This window comes from Mobula hypostoma, chromosome 27, assembly GCF_963921235.1.
Source record: "Mobula hypostoma chromosome 27, sMobHyp1.1, whole genome shotgun sequence".
NCBI classification, from domain to species: domain Eukaryota; kingdom Metazoa; phylum Chordata; class Chondrichthyes; order Myliobatiformes; family Myliobatidae; genus Mobula; species Mobula hypostoma.
This window is the reverse complement of record NC_086123.1, coordinates 34,658,652-34,678,817: the sequence shown is the minus strand read 5'-3', so window position 1 is coordinate 34,678,817 and position 20,166 is coordinate 34,658,652. Positions and strand designations below refer to the sequence as shown.

Here is a 20,166-nt window from a genome sequence, read left to right as displayed (position 1 = left end):
TACATGTTGAGGAAAGGGCTGAAGTCCTGAAATACTGTCCTCTGGGTACGTGACGTCCCCCATTGGGAGATAGGCTTTTTGACCAGAGCCAGTTTCGTACATGGACATAGGCCGGCTGCCACGTGCAGACGGGCGCCGTTTTAAGGATGAAGGATTGGAGGGACCTGGGTATTCTGAACAGGTGGGAACTTGACAGATATTCGTAGTGACCTGCCGCTTGAGGGTGGTGTTTTCACTCTGCAGCGTTTGGAGCTGAAAGAAATTTTTTTTTAACCAATAATCTTTTTCCACATCAAGTAAATCTGGAAAAATGCTGGTGTTTCTGTAATGTGGACTGTGCATGTTATAAATGAAATGGAGCTATACCAAGTCAAACAGAGACAGAGGAAATGCACAATTAAGCAGGCAGAGCAGAAGCATGGACTGATCTGCTTACACACTCACCATAAACTTCATCTGAAGGCACAGAGTTTTAAACAGAGCACCATGACATTGAAGAGCATCATTTAAAGTTGGTAATTTATAATCAAATTAATAAATTGAGGCTGTCGTATTAAGATCAGTAACTACATAATTTCTGTTGTGACTAATGTTAAAATTAATGTGTGAAAGAGCATGATGTCCACGAGGCTCAGTGTGTGTAAGCCGTTTGCATGCATCACTCCACAGTATTTTTCATTATTCCATCTATCAGACTAAACATACTATATATACAGATACTGCGATGAATGAATACCCTCAAAAAAAACCAAAGGGTCCTTATTAAAAGCCCTAATACAAGAAGGTATTCTAAAAATCATGAACATTTGTAAATGTTGAAAAACAGTATCATTCATTGTACCCTTCTATTTTTTAAAGCACAGGTTACACCAGGCAGATCAATTGGTGAAAACAGTCATTTGTGGAATGGTTTACTGTTTAACCTGCATATGTAATGGTACAGACACTGGATTAAAGAATGGCATTTTTAATACTACCGGGAAAGAACCGTGCATTCTGATATTTAAAGATATGAAAAGTAAAGGCATGTGTGAAGTAAAATCAGTTGATTTTGGTCAGTTAGATACTGTATAAGGTATAGGTTTCACTGCAGCCTTTCGTGGTTTTCTGCCTTGTTACTTAGACATGTAAAAGAATTTCCAAGACACACAGAAACATCCACGGTATTTTGATAACATGGAATAAAACAAAAGGACTAGTATAATATAAAATCTTTGTATTTTGAAATACAGAAAGAGCGCTTGGGAAAAAAAAAATCATTTCAATTAGCACAGCAAAAGGTTCCAAATGACCATTTGGGACTTGCTATACAAACTAGTTGCTTTTATATCTTTAACACTGGACACATTTAGATCTTTGGAGAGCCAGGAAAAATAAAAGGTACTGCTTAAAGGCAAGCTCTTTGCACTGCTACTCAAATAACCTGGCAGGGATAATAATAACTTAATAATATCTTTCTCTGGTGAAAATTTCAGTACATTTCAATTTTATGACTGTGTGGCGCATGGTAGCTGTTAACAGGTTAAAACACCGAATAAAGTAGATTTTGTACTAAATGAAGAATACATTAGGATGTGGATTCTTGGTGCAATTTTAAAAAAAAGCACACCTGGCACTATATAGGTATTGATTTTACGTAACATTCAATGTACTAAACATAATTAAGGGCATTATTTTATGCCTGAAGATCTGCTTTATTTCAAAATTTTTGTTCAAAATCTCTTTTAAAAGTAGTCAAAAGATCTGTCAGTCCCAACATTATAGCTTGTTAACAGGGCAAAATACAACAGATGGAATTTCAATTTAAGAATTCTGGCTGTGTTACTTTTTTTTTGACCACCAATACAACAGAATATGAAATTACAACAACTCGTTTGTAACAAGGGAAAGGAAAGAAAAAAGGCCAACTGTTACATGCTGATCTAGTTCTTATAAGACAAATGTAGTTCACATTGGAAATGTCATTCTATTCCCTGTAAATGCCCCGACATTTTCATGAATCACTGAGCTAAACCACTCAGGTTTCTTCACTCCGCTTCAGAGAGACTACAAGCAGCTTCCGTTACTAGCATCAGCTGCACATGGTGTAATTTCAGATCTTGCTACTCTCTGACAGCTATTGTAAAATGGTTATTGAATTTCGTCCTCTGCTGAGCTTCAGACCACTGAACAGATTATATCTGCGTCAGGCCATAATTAATAATTAATCATGCACTGAATTATCAGTTCTGAGATTTCACTTTCTGATCAGCTTCCCTGCAATTATTAGAGTTTTTGTAATAACCATAATCTCGGATATTTTTTGATGATGACTTCACAAAGTTGGATACTAATTTGCCCTGTTAGATATTCATATGAACAGCGAATGTTTTGCATTCAGATATATTCCTATACTTCAGGATAGTTTAACAATACATTCTTGTGAACTAAACATTTCTATCTTTTGCATATCCTCCAAGAGGTTCCTCTTCCTTCTTTTTGAAAGTGGACAGAAACCTTAAGCTGTTCCATTTATAACAGTTGAACATACATGACAAAAGCGGCAATCAAATTAATTTGGATCAACATCTGAATTTCTATAATATAAACATGCTCCATCTTTCCACTCTGAATCACCATCTTACACAACTCAAATAAAACTTTCAACTTCCTCCCATGTCTAATTTTAAAAGATTATAAAATGATATGTCACCCTATCCCACCCGCATCTCACTCAAATCGACTGTGTCATTGCATGGTTTATCTTTGTTTTTATCTTCTGTACACAACTCGAGCTGGCCAGATGAACTGAAAAGGCAGGGTGTCAGGCCTGGAGGCAAGCGTTGAGTCGGTTCTGCTCCGCGATGTTTACTCCACTCAGAGACTGCTCTGGCTGTTACACGCTTTGTGCGTGAGCTTCGCGGAGATTCACCCTGCTATATGATGAACTGAAACCGAGGCTATGGGCCTACTTTGGGATTCCGGTCTATGGACTCAATTTGGTTCCGAATACTGTTGCTTGCTTTTATTGTTTGCGGTCTTTTTCCTCTTTCTCTGCGCATTGGGTGTTGATTTTTTTAAAAATTTGGGTTCTTTCGGGTTTCTTGCTTTGTGGCTGCCTGTAATCAGACGAACCTCAAGGTTGTATAATTGAAACATACTTTGATAATAAATGTACTTTGAATCCTTTGAACCAAGAAAGACTATGGTAGATCTGGAAGGAGCCAACGTAATAGGTGAGCAATCGACACCAAGTTAATAAACTGCCTTTGTTTTCATTGCACTATAAAACAATTAAATTGTATCTTTTTCAACAGCTTTCAATACAAAAGACAAAGGGTCAATGTTATTTTTGATTTCTAAACTTCTATATTTTCCCCTGGTGGCATCCATTAAGTCTCTTGAGACCATGGATCTGCGCCTGGAAAGTCTTGCTTCAGTTTGTGTAGGTGAAGCAGCGACCGTTGTGGCTGTAGAGGCCAACATGGGAGTGACAGTCTCGGCTGCAGCCACTGCACTTGAAGGCGCTGTCCTCCAGGGTTGTCTTGGTGTTGTTTTTTCAGCGAATGCATTTTCCTTCAGCAGAAAGCCTCAGCTTTTCTTCTCCTCTTTTTAAACCTCTGCATAGTTCCAGCCTCCAGCAAGGGCGATCACTTGCAATATCCTCCCACCTCTCGACGTTTATGTTCAGTGACTTCATGTTTCTCTTGCAGACATCTTTGAAACGAGGATGGGGCCATCCTTGTGCTCTCTTGCCAGAGGCCAGTTCTCCATACAGCAGGTCTTTCGGGATCCTCCCGTCTGACAGCAGTGTACATGGCCCAGCCAGCAGAGATGGCATTGTTGGAGCAGGGTGAAGAGGCTGGGTATCTGGGCGCGGTCCAGGACCTCAATGTTGGTGACTCGGTCAATCCATTTGAAGTCCAGGTGAGTCTCAGGCTGCGAAGGTGGAAGGAGTTGAGACGCCACTCTTGTCTGGAGTAGAGGCTCCAGGTCTTGCTGCCGTAAAGCAGTGTGCTGAGGACACAGGCCCTGTAGACTGCAACCTTGGTGTGCATCGTCAGCTTTCTGTTCTCCCAGACTCTCTGTCAGCCTGGCGGATGTTGAGGCTGCTCGTCCAATCCGTCTATTGACCTCTGGGTCTAGGGAGAGGCTGTTCATGATGGTGGAGCCAAGGTACGGAAGCTCGTGAACTACCTCTGGCTCGTAGTTGTTGATGGTAATGGCAGTGGGGTGTTCAACGTCTTGGCCCAATACGTTGGTTCTCTTCAGGCTGGTGGTCAAGCTGAAGTCCTGGCAGGCTCTTGAGAAGCTGTCCATGAGGCGTTGCAGTTGCTCTTCAGAGTGTCTTGCCAGTGCTGCGTCGTCTGTAAACAACATGTCCCTGATGAGCACTTCACAAACCTTGGTTTTCGCCCTCAGCCGGGACAGACTGAACAGCCTCCCGTCCGATCTGGTGTGGAGGTAGACACCATCAGTTGATGTTCCAAAGGCGTGCTTCAACATGACTGCGAAGAAGATGCCGAACAGGGTGGGGGCAAGTACACAGCTCTGCTTCACACCACTGCGGATGCTGAAAGCCTCCGAAGAAGAGCCGTCAAACTGAACTACGCCCTTCATGCCAGTGTGGAATGTGTGAGGAGCCTCGGGGGCAACCAATTCTGGTGAAGATTTTGAACAGGCCATCTCTGCTCACAAGGTTGAATGCCTCCATGAGGTCAATGAAAGTGATGTAGGGTGGTTGTCTTTGCTCTCTGCATTTCTAGAGGAATGTTTCGGCAGAAATGCAAAACCCCTTGCTATAATTCACTTTAAGGTAAAAATAGGACAATAGGCACATCTTTTAACTAAGCATTGATAGGTAAAACTAAACAGGCAGATGATTAAAGGTGAAAAAGACATTCCACATCTAAATGAATTGTCTTGAGGTACAAGAAGCTGCCAATCCTGGAGCAATAAACAAATGTATTACTCCCAGGTCAGGCAGCATAATCCACTCAGACCTGCTGAGCTCCTCCACTGTTTTTGTGTGTTGCTTAAAGAAATGTCTGTAGGATTTCAGGTATGGATGATAAAGGTTTCAAGCAGCAATCCAGTATCAGCAAAAGTACAACTGCTAACTCCGTAGCCAGCTTTTTGAGAACCCATGATTTCAGTCATCTGATCCAAGGGATTAGTTTGATTTATTTCAATTTTACTCCTTAATGTCTCCATTATTTTTCCATGTACCTGCATGGAGTACTTTGTTCCTTGTTAGGTCAATGGCTACCCACCATGGTCAGTGCATCCTTTGTGACAATGGCCATTAAAATTTATTCACATCTCAGCCCCACGTCATTTCTCCCATCTCTGCCAGTAAGGAAAACATTTTACTTTTGCGACTCTGTGACAAACTTATTGGTTATACCTCCTGTGGCACTTCTCTGTAACTTCTCAGTTTCTTATTCATTCCTCATGTCTAAATCTTTCCCACTTTTCAAACTTCCTACTTTCGTTTAGCCATTGGGATGGATAAGATATCACTTTTCATAATAAAAGGTTTTAGATTACTGGGAATTTCTGTAATCCAATTTCTCCAATCTAACTCAGTCACTTTGCCCCTTGAACCTGTGCAATGCATTTGAGCCAAGTTCAGGAGTTAAGATTCTGTCAAGTGTCAGATCCAACGTAAAATTCCATCATATTACATTAGAACTTCTGGTTTAAGATGGCACTGGTGAAACAACGTGATGCCTTACTGGCACCAGACAAATACACTACTCTATTAATCATGCCTTTTCTAGACACTGATCAATAGCCTGTAACTTCCCTTTTGAACTGCCTGTATGACCTGGCACTTTTGTGGCGAGAACTGAAGTTTCGACAATGCCAGGCTATTGCGGTGGGGTGTGTATAGGTTGAATTGAGGTGTGTGTGTGGGGGGGGGGGGGGCAAGACCTAAGAGTGAGGATCAAGCCAATGTTTGGCCATTCCTGGAGTAGACCTGGAGTTGATTTGAAGCGGCAGATCTGAGGCAAGGTAGTGGGACTAGGGCCGAGAGTGAGGAACGAGCCAATGTTTGACTGATTTAAGCACCAGGCCAGATTGGAAAGATTGTGTAGGGGTTGAATCAAGGCTTAGCTCCAAGAGCAAGGAATGAGTAGATGTTTGGCCAATTTAAGCGCCAGGCCAGATGCTGATAAATGTGAGGTGCTACATTTTGGTAGGACTAATCAAAATAGGACATATGTGGTAAATGGCAGGGCATTGAAGAATGCAGTAGAACAGAGGGGTCTAGGAATAATGGTGCATAGTTCCCTGAAGGCAGAATATCATGTGGATAGGGTGGTGAAAAAAGCTTTTGGTATGCTGGCCTTTATAAATCAGAGCATTAAGTATAGGAGTTGAGATGTAATGTTGAAATTGTACAAGGCATTGGTAAGGCCAAATTTGGAGTATTGTGTACAATTCTGATCACCGAATTATAAGAACGATGTCAACAAAATTGAGAGTGTACAGAGAAGGTTTACTAGAATGTTACCTGGGTTTCATCAACTAAGTTACAAAGAAAGGTTCAACAAGTTGGGTCTTTATTCTTTGGAGCGTAGGAGGTTGATGGGGGGACTTGATAGAGGTATTTAAAATTATGAGGGGGATAGATAGAGTTGACGTAGATAGGCTTTTTCCATTGAGAGTGGGGGAGATTCAAAGAAGAGAACATGAGTTGAGAGTTAAAGGGCAAAAGTTTAGGGGTAACATGAGGGGGAACTTCTTTACTCAGAGAGTGGTAGCTGTGTGGAACGAGCTTCCAGCAGAAGTGGTTGAGGCAGGTTTGATGTTGTCATTTAAAGTTAAATTGGATAGATATATGGCCAGGAAAGGAATGGAGGGTTATGGGCTGAGTGCAGGTCGGTGGGACTAGGTGAGAGTAAGAGTTTGGCATGGACTAGAAGGGCTGAGATGGCCTGTTTCCGTGCTGTAATTGTTATATGTTTATATGATTGAAAAGGACAGTGTGTCGAGGCCAAAGGAGAGGAGAGGAGCAGGCTGGGTTTGGCTTCCTGCTTGGCGAGATTTACTCATCTTTGTGCTGAAGTGAAGCTGTGGTCTCCAACTAACGGGTTCCTGGACCAGCTGCAGTGATGACTGGCTTCGTGGCTGTGAAATCATTTTTGTGAACTTTCTTTCTGAATGTTATTTGCTTACTTTTATTCTTTGTACAATTTTTTTGTTCATACATTGGGTGTTTGATGGACTGTTTTTTTAAAAAATGGAATCTATAGGGTTTCTTTTTTGTGGCTGCTTGTAAGGAATGTATATAGTACACATTCTTTGATAATAAATGTACCTTGAACTTTGAATATTATCACTTTTTTCTAAAGGATCCTTCACCATGAGTTTAAAAATTAACTAAATCTTTTTACAACAGACAATATTTAAAACAGCTGTTTCTCATTGGTCCCATGACATACTGCTCCAGAATAACTGTTCTGAATTTATTCTATGAACATCTAACCACCTCAGCAATGGAACTATTCCAATCCAGAAGACAATGGAAGTCAACCACCATAAACCTATTATCTTTGGCTGAAGTAATTTCTTAATCAATACAATCCCCCTCTTTTAAGTATTGTATTTGTGGCTCACCTTTTACTGTACTAAGATCATTTATCATCACTCCTATTATTGTGTCATCCTTTACATCCAGGTCTATCCCATCCCTTTTTAGTACTCCATTTTGTTGTCCTTTTGAAATGTCAGGCATTCTGGAATATTTGATTCCTAACCTTAGTCACCATTCTACCATGTCTCATTAATGGGTATTCAATCAAATCCATTTATCTCTATCAGTGCCATTAAATCATCCAGTTATGAATGTTTTGTGCATTATGATAAACCACTCCAATTTAGCGAAATGTCTTTTTTCCTTGACATGACCTTGCTTGTGGCTGTGAAACTCACTTCCCTGTCCACCACAATCTACTAACTACCCAAATTGTATTAAGTAGAATGATCTGGACTTCGTGTCTGCAGGCTCTACAACGGTTTGCTCCGCTGTGTGATGAACTGAGGCTGAGGCTGTGGGCCTGCACTGGGCTTCGTGTCTATGGACTCACTTTTGTTCTGAATGCTGTTTGCTTGCTTTTATTGTTTGCATGATTTACTTCCACCCCCCCCCCTCCACGTAGGGTGTTTGTTTTTTTTTAATAAATAGGTTCTTTTGGGTTTTCTTGTTTTAGTGGCTGCCTGTAAAGAGACATATCACAAGGTTTTATAATATATACATACTTTGACAATAAATGTACTTTGTATTTTGTTCTTTGGTGTTTTTCTTTAAATTTATGTTACCTTTGCTTGAGCCAGCGCTACCTTTATTAGTTTAGTTTTAGTTAATTTGGCTTCCCAAATGGAAACTATCCCAGCAGTTTCCACTTAAAGTAGGCCAGGTGGTGATATGTCTCTACCAAAGTAGGTGTAAGGCGCTCCTTCTCTCCGCTAGCCTGCAGGTCACCCCTGGGAAAGTTGCAGCACCTGGTCAGTTCCCCCTGATCGGGGTCACGTGAAGCGACAGGAGCAGGTGGTGGATGGCTGTATGAGCAGCTAGTGCGTATCACAAATCCTGGATATGCCATTGACGCCAGGCAGACAATCTCTGAAGAGTGTTGATAATAGCTGGTAGAGGCCTCCATCAGTCAGAGGTGACCATTGATGTTGCATCCTAGCTGTCTCCATGATACACAAGCCAGGGCAGTATAATACTTTATACTTTATTGTCGCCAAACAATTGATACCAGAATGTACAATCATCACAGCGATATTAGATTCTGCGCTTCCCGCTCCCTGGATTACAAATCGATAGTAAATATTAAAAGTTTAAATTATAAATCATAAATAGAAAATAGAAAAATGGAAAGTAAGGTAATGCGAAAAAACCGAGAGGCAGGTCCAGATATTTGGAGGGTACGGCCCAGATCCGGGTCAGGATCTGTTCAGCAGTCATATCACAGTTGGAAAGAAGCTGTTCCCAAATCTGGCCGTACGAGTCTTCAAGCTCCTGAGCCTTCTCCCGGAGGGAAGAGGGATGAAAAGTGTGTTAGCTGGGTGGGCCGTGTCCTTGATTATCCTGGCAGCACTGATCCGACAGCGTGCGATGTAAAGTGAGTCCACAGACGGAAGATTGGTTTGTGTGATGTGCTGCGCCGTGTTCACGATCTTCTGTAGCTTCTTTCGGTCTTGGACAGGACAACTTCCATACCAGGTTGTGATACACCCTAGAAGAATGCTTTCTACGGTGCATCTATAAAAATTAAGTGACGGTTTTAGAGGACAGGCCAAATTTCCTTAGTTTTCTCAGGAAACTAAATATGGAGGAATATGGAGAGCGAGCTGCTGCCCATGTAGCAAGCTCCCCACCTCCACACATCTGATGTACCCAAAAGAACAACAGAGACCAATACAGTTTGGTACCAGCAGCATCACAGGAATCGTCAGTTAGCTTTGAACTCAACGTAGGACTGCAGCTCTGAACTTTTTCCTTGGGCTTGCTCCCAAAGCATTCCCCTTGAGCAAGTCAGCGGAGGTTTGAGATCAGAGTTTTGTATAGAGGTACAGAAAATTTAGGGGTATCGATGGGGTAAATGCAAGCAGGCTTTGTCCACTGAGGCTGGGTGGGACTACAGCTAGAAATCATGGGCTAAGGGTGAAAGGTGAAAAGTTTAAGGGGAACACTAGGGAAAACATCTTCACTCAGAGGGACATGAGACTAGGGAAAACATCTTCACTCAGAGGGACACGAGACTAGGGAAATCATCTTCACTCAGAGGGACAAGAGACTAGGGAAAACATCTTCACTCAGAGGGACACGAGACTAGGGAAAACATCTTCACTCAGAAGGACACGAGACTAGGGAAAACATCTTCACTCAGAGGGACACGAGACTAGAGAAAACATCTTCACTCAGAGGGACACGAGACTAGGGAAAACATCTTCACTCAGAGGTACACGAGACTAGGGAAAACATCTTCACTCAGAGGGACAAGAGACTAGAGAAATCATCTTCACTCAGAAGGACACGAGACTAGGGAAAACAGCTTCACTCAGAGGGACACGAGACTAGGGAAAACATCTTCACTCAGAGGGACACGAGACTAGGGAAAACATCTTCACTCAGAGGGACACGAGACTAGGGAAAACATCTTCACTCAGAGGTACACGAGACTAGGGAAAACATCTTCACTCAGAGGGACAAGAGACTAGGGAAATCATCTTCACTCAGAGGGACAAGAGACTAGGGAAATCATCTTCACTCAGAAGGACACGAGACTAGGGAAAACAGCTTCACTCAGAGGGACACGAGACTAGGGAAAACATCTTCACTCAGAGGGACACGAGACTAGGGAAAACATCTTCACTCAGAGCGACACGAGACTAGGGAAAACATCTTCACTCAGAGGGACAAGAGACTAGGGAAATCATCTTCACTCAGAAGGACACGAGACTAGGGAAAACAGCTTCACTCAGAGGGACACGAGACTAGGGAACTAGCTGCCAGTGCAAATGGTGCATGTGAGCTTGATTTCAAAGTTTAAGAGAAGGTTGGATAGGTATGTGGATGGTAGGGGCATGGAGGGTTGTGGTCTCAGTTCAGGGAGTAGGTAAGTTTAAATGGTTTGGCATGGACTAGATGGGCTGAAGGGGCTATCTCTATGCTGTACTTTTCTATGACTCAAAGGCAATGGCAAACCACTTCTGTAGAAAAATATTGCCAAGAGCAATCGTGATCAAAGACCATGATCGCCCACCTCATGCGACAGCACATGATGATGATCCCAACAGCTATTACCCAGTACGGGTGTCTGTGTCCCAAAATTAATGAAACACACCTCATCTCTCATTTAATCTCACAAGTGTCAAAAGCTTTGATCTGTTCTACCCTCATTAGGCAAAACAAAAACTGGAGTGCAAGAAGAAGTGCTGCATTTTGGACTCCAGTGGCCAAGACAACAAAAAGACATCAGAAACAAAGTGAGAAATGTGAAATCAAGATTGTGGATAAAAATTTGACAGATAAATAATTCATATAGTAACATAAACTTGTGAAAATTATTCTAACTAGTGGGAACTGAGCTCTACAAAAAAAGGCCTCTTACTTTTTTCTGCATCAGACGCAGTTCATCACTCAGGTTGCTGTTCACTTTCATCAGCTGCTGCACCTTTGCCTCTGAAGCACTGAGTGCGTTTTTCACCTCCATGTATTCCTGCAATGTAATCGGGCCATCTGACAGATCAGAGTCCATGCTCTACAACAAGAAGGACATAAGCAAATTCTCTTCCATTGCTGATGTAGTTGGTACAAAATTCAAAGCTACAGTCTCTTTCTACCCAAAGTTCTCTGTATAATCACAGTGCTTTCACTGATTCTTACAGCTAAGCCAAACAGGTGTCAAAAGCTATCAAGGCCATTGTATACATGCTATAGAATAACAAATATATTAACATGCAAGTTAGCATCCAGAATTTTTCAGTTTTTAAATGATGCCCAAATAACTGTTATTGGATTGACTCTTTAAAAAGAAGTGTGACAAGGAAATGCAAGATTTTACCACCAGGGGTTACCAACCTTTTTATGCCATGGACCAATACCACAGACCCAGATTGGGAACCCCTGTTTTACCACAGTGAGGTGAATCTTTTTAAGATTACTGTCTTATCGTTCTTGAAGCAATATGTTATTCCTCTACAGCACTGCACTTAACCAAATAATCAGGTTTGCCCTAAATGCTGTATGGGTCCTAATGCCCTTCCCTTGGACAACATCGGTGGTGTGGAGAGGGGAGACTTGCAGCATGGGCAACTGCTGGTCTTCCATACAACCTTGCCCAGGTCTGCGCCCTGGAAACCTTCCAAGGTGCAAATCCATGGTCTCATGAGACTAATGGATGCCTATAATTACATTACTGGAACTTTCAAGGGATTTCCCTTGATAACAAATATTACTTTTGAAAAATATCATGGAAAACTTTGGGTTTTATATGGGAAGCAAACTGAGCTTAAAGCACTCGCATCTTTCTTTGTGAAATAGCAATTTTTCCATGAAAATACATAATAAAATGTATTCCTTTTGTAACAGACTGAAAATAAACTAGAACAAAATAGTTTCCAACATTAATAACACTCAACTATTAGTATCAGGCACCAACTAAAGTAGAAAAATACACAGCAGAGGTACCTTTGCTCTGTTTGCTTTAGTGGCAGGTTCATGATCTGTATCTTCATCTGAAGCAACACTGTCATAGTCGGGCTGATCATTGTCATGGCTCACACTGCCATGATCACTAATGCTCTTCAGTACAAGCTCCACATTTTCTATGTTAACAAGCAGAAAAAACACTAAGCATCTTCCAAACAGGTTATACAAACTCAGAAACATTTAAAAAACCAAATTGAAATGAATTAAATTGTAGATGACTACTCATTACATATCTACATTGTTAACCTTTGGCATGAAAGATCAGATTTTAAAAATTAGAAAAAACGAATATGGAATAGAATAACCTGTCATTTTATCCAAGTATTGTCAAGTAGCTATCAACTACTCTTAATGTATTAACAATTATCTTCTTTAGCTCCATTCTTTTTTAGAAATGTTCGGCATAACAATTCCTTGCATGGAATGGGGTATGAAAAGATATGCAATCATTCTTAAACTAGGTGTGAATGATCAAGGGGCATTAAACAAAGAAATTACATCATTCTAGCACCCCATTTATATCAATCTGTTATATTGAGCTCTATAATTGTCTCAATATCTGTGACCTTGGATTCTTTCTGGTGAACCATTATAAATCATTATCCACAAATTATGAGAAAACATTGATTTAAATTGTTCACCTCTACTGGCCAACTCTGAACCAATCTTCAGATCTGTCAAAAATAAACTCTGATCTGACACACCCTGATTCTCATTTTTTCGGCCATTGTTTGTCATTCTAGTTGGACTACAACAGAACCTTGTGGTTATACACCCAATTGACTCTCAATGACGAGGACTCTGTCCGTCAGGTTGACCATCGATGCTGCATCCTGGCTGTCTAGATACACAAGCCAGGGCAGAACAAAATGGAGAGCAAGCTCCCCCTCCCCACGCATCTGATAAACCCAAGCAATGGCAGAGACCGATAGTTTAGGACCAGCAGTGTCACCGCAGGAGATGCAAGACTGCATTGAACTCAATGTAGGACTGCCTTAGGGACTCCAGCTCTGGATTTTTCACTCTGGGTTTACTCCTGGAGCCTTCCCCATGAGTGGGTATAGCCACAAGGCAGCAGAGGTTTGAGATCAGAGTTTTCCCTGTCCTAGGTGAGCTGCCAACCACGGCTGACGAGCCTTATCTGCCTGAAGCAACTGGTTTTAAGGTGCCAGTAACTCACTTTTACCCCGTTAGTAGAAATGGTTCCATCAGGCTTAGCAGCTAAGCCACACATGAAGGCCAGGAGCTGGACTTGGTTGTCAGAGGCTATTTGAGCCGCACGCCATTGGGAGCATTTAATAGATAGTGGGAGCTTAACCCCACTACCAAATTGATTCTTAATACAACAAGATCATGGGATCTGCACTTAAGAACACAAATTGACTATCTTACAGCACACTCTAATAGTGAAAAATGGTCTCATTTTAGACTAAGTTTCAAGAAAATTAAACATTACATTAATATAAGAAACATGTGCAATCCTCTCACCAGAGCTTGTATGCCAACGTGGCTTGTCAGCTAACTCTGTTTAACAGCCCTGTGACTCAGCGGTGAGCAGGCCACCTTTCTAAACAATACAAGTCTAGGATCAGTACGATTTGGGGCTCAACTAAATAGGAACATTGGGAATTTTGATTAAAGGAACGTCGATTTTAGCGAATGCTGTGTAAATAATGTCCATACACAATTATTGGTCGCTTTTCTCCCCCATTAAAGAATTTTCATTAAAACATCTGCGCAGATAAATGGCACAAATCATTTTACTACAAAGTGCTTGGCTAAAGCAGGATACATTTTTGTTTTTCAACTGAGCACATTTTTATCTAAACAACTATTATTTTCCCCAATGCATACTGTATGCCCAATTTTAATTTACAGTTCAGAAAGCAGGCCTGATGCTATAGATATGAATTCAACATTATGAGGTGAAGAAGATGGGTAGCAAACTTACATTAATGCAAGTCACTTTTATTTAAAAGTATAAGCAAAATTTGTTAAAATATTAATTTATAACTCTTATGTGGTGTTTCAAAAATATTGAAATGTTCATGTCCATCATGATCTAGTTGCACATTTTCCAGTAAATATGTTACACCATATAGAAGCATTACTTAAAATCTGTTTAAACATTGCCCACATCCCAAGCATGCACATTTCCTAAAATAACACCAATTTCAACTATATCCTGTCAGAATCTACTTAATTTCAGGGCAAATTTAATTCCCATTTGGTAGAACTTCTTTGGAGTGAGAAAAATACACACTTACAAATATTTAACCAGTATGCACCATTCTAACATTGTACCATCAATTCAAGGCTAGAGTTAACCATTTCTCAATGACAAATTATATAAATTAAATTACGGAAGGGAGAATAAAAGCCTCTATTCAATGTCCATGCAAATCTCCATTCATGATAGAAACAAGCGCTAAGTTGTAGCCAACAGGATTATAATGCTCTCCTTTATAGTATGCGATAAAATAATTACACTAAATATCTCTCCAAATATACAGTATTACACTGTCTAGTTATTAATGTCATCATTATGTGCAGTGTCATATGACATAGGCGATTGTGGTCTTTCCATGACCATGATTGCTCTTGGCAAATTTTTCTACAGAAGTGGTTTGCCATTGCCTTCTTCTGGGCAGTGTTTTTACAAGATGGATGACTCCAGCCATTATCAGTACTCTTCAGGGATTGACAGCTGGTGTCAGTGGTCGCATAACCAGGACTTGTGTTATGCTCCAGCTGCTCATACGACCATCCACCACCGGCTTCAAGTGACCCTGATCAGGGGGCTAAATAGGTGCTGCACCTTGCCCGAGGATGACCTACAGGCTAAAGGGAAGGGGTACCTTACATCTCCTTTGGTAGAGACGTACCTGTATCTCCATCCCACCACCCAGATTGATAATTTATCACACCAAAATACATCTTGGTACAAAAAAAAGACAAGTAAATAAGGTGGAGATCATCAAAATGCTGTGAAATATCTCAACCTTTAACTTTCTTTGTTCTTCTTTATGAAAACTAAACTAAAAGGAACAGGTAACACAATAACTGCAAGATGGAAATACCATCGATAGAGATATTCCAACAGAATTCTGAACTTGGGAGTAGATTACAGCTTTCCAAAGGTCCAGATTCTCTTTCACAGATATACACATTTCATGTAAGTGTACATTTCATGAAAGTAAGCATGCAGGTACAGCAGGCAGTGAAGAAAGCTAATGGCATGCTGGCCTTCATAACAAGGGGTATTGAGTATAGGAGCAAAGAGGTCCTTCTGCAGTTGTACAGGGCCCTGGTGAGACCACACCTGGAGTATTGTGGCAACACACATCACACCCTTACGAAGGGTCTCGGCCTGAAACGTTGACTGTACCTCTTCCTAGAGATGCTGCCTGGCCTGCTGTGTTCATCAGCAACTTTGATGTGTGTTGCTTGAATTTCCAGCATCTGCAGAATTCCTCGTGCCTGGAGTTGTGTACAGTTTTGGTCTCCAAATTTGAGAAAGGACATTCTAGCTATTGAGGGAGTGCAGTGTAGGTTCATGAGGTTAATTCCCGGGATGGCGGGACTGTCATATGTTGAAAGACTGGAGTGACTGGGGTTGTATACACTGGAATTTAGAAGGATGAGAGGGGATCTGATTGAAACATATAAGATTATTAAGGGATTGGACACGCTAGAGGCAGGAAACATGTTCCCGATGTTGGGGGAGTCCAGAACCAGAGGCCACAGTTTAAGAGTAAGGGGTGGACAATTTAGAACGGAGTTGAGGAAAAACTTTCACACAGAGGGTTGTGGTTCTGTGGAATGCTCTGCCTCAGAAGGCAGTGGAGGCCAGTTCTCTGGATTCTTTCAAAAAAGAGTTAGATAGAGCTCTTAAAGATAGTGGAGTGAAGGGATATGGGGAGAAGGCAGCAAAAGGATACTGATTGTGGATGATCAGCCATGATCACAGTGAATGGTGGTGCTGGCTCGAAGGGCTGAATGGCCTACTCCTGCACCTATTGTCTTTCATTCATGGAATCATCCTTGTGAACCTCCTCTGGACCCTCTCCAATGCCAGCACAAAGATGAGGAGCCCAAAACTGTACACAATATTCAAGGTGAGGCACTTAGAACAAAAGCGAGTCCACAGACACCAAGCCTGAGCAGGCCTCAGCCTCAGTTCAGCGCAGGGCCGAGTTAACGTCAGAGCCCACAGGCACAAAGCCCGGAGCAGCCAGAGTAAATGTTTATATAGTATAATTGAACAAAAGCATACACACCTTTGGGACTAGTGACAGGATTCCCAAGTTGTCTCCGTTTGGCATCACTTAAGATATCAATGACGAGAGTGGCAAATTCATGAGCATTAAACCGTGCCAGCTTCTGCCTCCCCTGCAATTTATAATTAAAATAACATGTAGATAAGAGACTGATTGTGTACACAAACACTGCAACAAAAACCTTATAGAGGAGAATAATTAACTACAAGTGAACTTCGTGACTTTAAAATTCCAAATAAAGTATTGGCTTTCAAGTTGTAAGTTTGTTCGTTACGTGCCATGTCGTACGATGTGGGCGGTTGTGGCCTACCCATGACCATGATTTTTTATGGCAAGTATTTTTAAGCAACAACTATGAAATCTAGCAGCAACAAAAAAAAAACACTAAGCCAAAAACAAAGATAAAAGTTCTAAAATTCTAATATAGATTTACTTAGTTTATTAACACGGCACATTGTCAAACCAGTAAAATTCACAATAGTTTGACAAGTTAAACATATTTACACAAAGTGTACCTGATTTCTCGTTGCTGAATACTCTGGATTAACAGGAAGGAAGGGAATGACTGTTGTTTCAGTGACCAGCGTGCTGTGATTTTGAGTTGTTAGCCAAACTGCATACAGAAAAAATAATTCAACTTTGTTCCAGCACTATACAAAACAGAGAAGCTCATCTATTCAGGCCTATATTTAACAGTGAATCACTGAAATTACCAGAACTAAATTCAGAGACAGGACCATAAAGATACTGCAATTGTGAAAAAGTTAATCTGGACATTCACACTCATCCTCCTAAAAGGTAACAGGAGCATGACCACATCACTGGCCTCTCCATCCATTCGTTTGACCATCATGCTCTTCTTGACAGCCGCTGCACATGCTATCTGTCACTAATCCTTCTGGCACCTTCTACTTTTGCAATTCCACGTCCGAAATTAGAACCTCACGATTTGAAATTAAATTAAACTACTCAATCTCAGTTTAGTGTTGACAAGTATTTTATTTGAAACTCCACCAGCAATCAAAGTGCAGATGATACCTGTGTTATGGCTTTTCAGGTAATGGAATTTCACAAACCACTACCCAACAATATGAGATACAGGATAAAATGCATACAGAATAACTTGGGAAAAAAATAAACATTTTTTTCAACTTGCATTTCTCCACATGTGGGCAGGTGATAGATCTTCACGTTACGGAAAATTGTGATACTGACTTGCCTAGGAACTTAAGCGCCCCCCCCACCCCCAATAATATGGAAGTCACCCGCACACTTAGTGACTGAAGCATAGTTTACCCTTACACACAGCATGCAGTGTGTGAGTGTAGAGACATCAGTAGGTACACAATCACCAGAGCTCATATTTTCAGTTCACTCCATAAAAATGGGCCCTACATACAGCACTATTATATACGGATATTGTCAGAGAAAGGGACACAATCTGAGCTTACATATTATAAGTATATTGCAGAACAAAACATTTACCCTACCAACTAAGTCAGAACTATCATAGAACAATATTCATTTTTCAAGCAATGAAAACGTAGAAAACATTTAATCTGTTTGCTCCACAAAATTGTTGCTAAATTTTCAGAGAAATCCACATGGACTTACTTCCAACTAGCTTACTACATAAAACAGACTATGACATATTTGTGTGGGAATGGACCGTGCACAGTAATTTCTAGTTTGTTCTACAAGATCGCATGGTATATTTAATACCTGAAACAAAAATATCCTGTTGGACCCAACTGAAAGAGCAACTTCCAGGAACAAGCATTGAGGACTGGAGAGAGGGTTATTTAAAAAAAAAGTTCTGATGCTGTAAGGTCAATGCATTGGTATTACTGCTTTTGGATAATTGTCACAAGTTTTAGGGGAAATTGTGTTCTGAGAAAAGCAGAAAATGATTTGAGTACTTTAAAATGAAAAGTAGTGCATCAGATATCCCAAACAGGTTATCAAAGCAAAGCAAGTTACTTCATAAAAGCAGGCAAGGTTGTTAGAATTTCACAACGTTAGAACAAAAACACTGCAAACCTCACCTGCATCAGTTTCTCTTCGATCTACTTCGTCATATACATCCATAGCTAGCTCCTCGAATAAGTGATTACTTAACTAGAAAGAGAAAGAACATTTTACTGTTGAGATAAAACACAAGATGCAAACTATTTGAGAATGTTTAAAATGCCTCTTAAATATATAACTAAAACATTGCAAAACATTGGAGTTTGGAAAAATGATCGCTGTACAGAGGAAATTGTGAAAATAACCTACGTGCAGAAGATTTAAATAAAACACTAAAAGAGAAAGTCTGCAGATGCTGGAAGTCCAAAGCAACACACACAAACTGCTGAGGGAACTCAACAGGCCAGGCAGCATCTATGGGAAAGAGTAAACATACGACATTTGGGCCAGACCAGAGTTCTGATGAACAGTCTCAGTCTGAAACATCAACTGTTTACTGTCTTCCATAGATCCTGCCTGGCCTGCTGAGTTCCTCCAGCACTTTGTATGTGTTGCTTAAAAAAAAACTACCTTTGACTCCAAATTTCTCTTTCTGAAGAATTAGAAATCAAAAATAAATTTCCCTCTTTAGCTCTCAGCAAAACTTCCAGTTCTTTCCTTCCTTGCACATTTTTTTCTATACAGGACAAGTAAGGAGTTTGCATGCCTTCCAAATGTATTAGTAATACCTGGAGGCTCACCCACAAACAATCTGATACCCTACTATGGAAGGTGGTGATGGTGGGCAGAAAACAGCCAGGCATGAGGAGATGGCTTTGCACTATAATGTGAAGTGTGTGGTTGCTGTGGAAGCAGAGGCATGAGCTCACCAGAAGTATGCCGGATGCCTCCAGAGTTGTGGCAGGAACAGAGAGATAAATTGGTGAGTGGTGAATGCAAATACATGCAAAATTTACTTCGATATGGGATGTTATGTAAGTTCATAATTCTATATGGCATGTACATCCATTACATTTTGTTTAGAATTAGTATGAGAGGCTACACATCTACTATCCTGAATTTCTTTTGATTTCTTCAAATGCTTTCACAAGGTCAAAGAACAATTATATAATTCTTGCAAAGTGAATGGGGTAAGTGCATCTTTAGGTTGAAGGGTCAAGCCAAACAGTAAATGTAGCAGTCAAACTGCAATAATTATTAAACACTAGTTGCTTGTCACCCTTGCTGTGCAAGGTATCAAATAATTACACATCTTCTTTGATTTATCTGCTTTCCCTAGTGGTCAGGTCAAGGGTTTTGATGAGTAATGAAAGAAACCAAATGTCCTAAACTTGCATGAAAAGGATTTTTTCAAGCCAGTTGTGGTAAGACAGTGATTTTCCATGACAAACTACATTAGTTAGGGTGTCAGAAACAAAGAAAACTTACCGACTGAAGTTTTTTCTTTGCTGCCTTTGCCAATTCTGACAAATCTAAACTGCTAAAGAAAGATGACAGAGAATACCATTGTTAATGAAGTAATGAAAAGACTACTTTGATTGTTTTTAGTTTTGTTACTCCGATTTCCAAACAGTATAGCCACTGTTCTGGGCTACAAGCTTTGCTGAGAATGGGCATTGATCTTTTACTACGAATATTAATGAATTTTGAAAAAATAAACCTGTATGAATGCATTGTGCCTAAGGTAATATCTTATCCCAGTGATAATGA

The 20,166-nt window shown here is 40.6% G+C and overlaps 1 protein-coding gene across 14 annotated transcripts in view; it reads right to left on the bottom strand.

The window, feature by feature from the left end:
* Positions 1 to 20,166, bottom strand: part of git2a (G protein-coupled receptor kinase interacting ArfGAP 2a) — a 120,285-nt gene that overhangs the window by 38,084 nt on the left and 62,035 nt on the right. For 6 of the 14 annotated variants that reach the window (XM_063034349.1, XM_063034355.1, XM_063034354.1 and 3 more), the window contains exons 9-15: positions 19,885 to 19,936; positions 18,534 to 18,606; positions 17,004 to 17,101; positions 16,489 to 16,600; positions 12,188 to 12,324; positions 11,109 to 11,258; positions 4 to 252 (exon numbers count right to left, since the gene is read on the bottom strand). In XM_063034349.1, the coding sequence (XP_062890419.1) occupies positions 4 to 252; positions 11,109 to 11,258; positions 12,188 to 12,324; positions 16,489 to 16,600; positions 17,004 to 17,101; positions 18,534 to 18,606; positions 19,885 to 19,936 (871 nt within the window). Of the gene's footprint in view, positions 1 to 3; positions 253 to 8,929; positions 9,257 to 11,108; positions 11,259 to 12,187; positions 12,325 to 16,488; positions 16,601 to 17,003; positions 17,102 to 18,533; positions 18,607 to 19,884; positions 19,937 to 20,166 lie in introns of those variants that run through there. The other 8 variants (XM_063034358.1, XM_063034359.1, XM_063034363.1 and 5 more) reach the window with 5 other exon arrangements.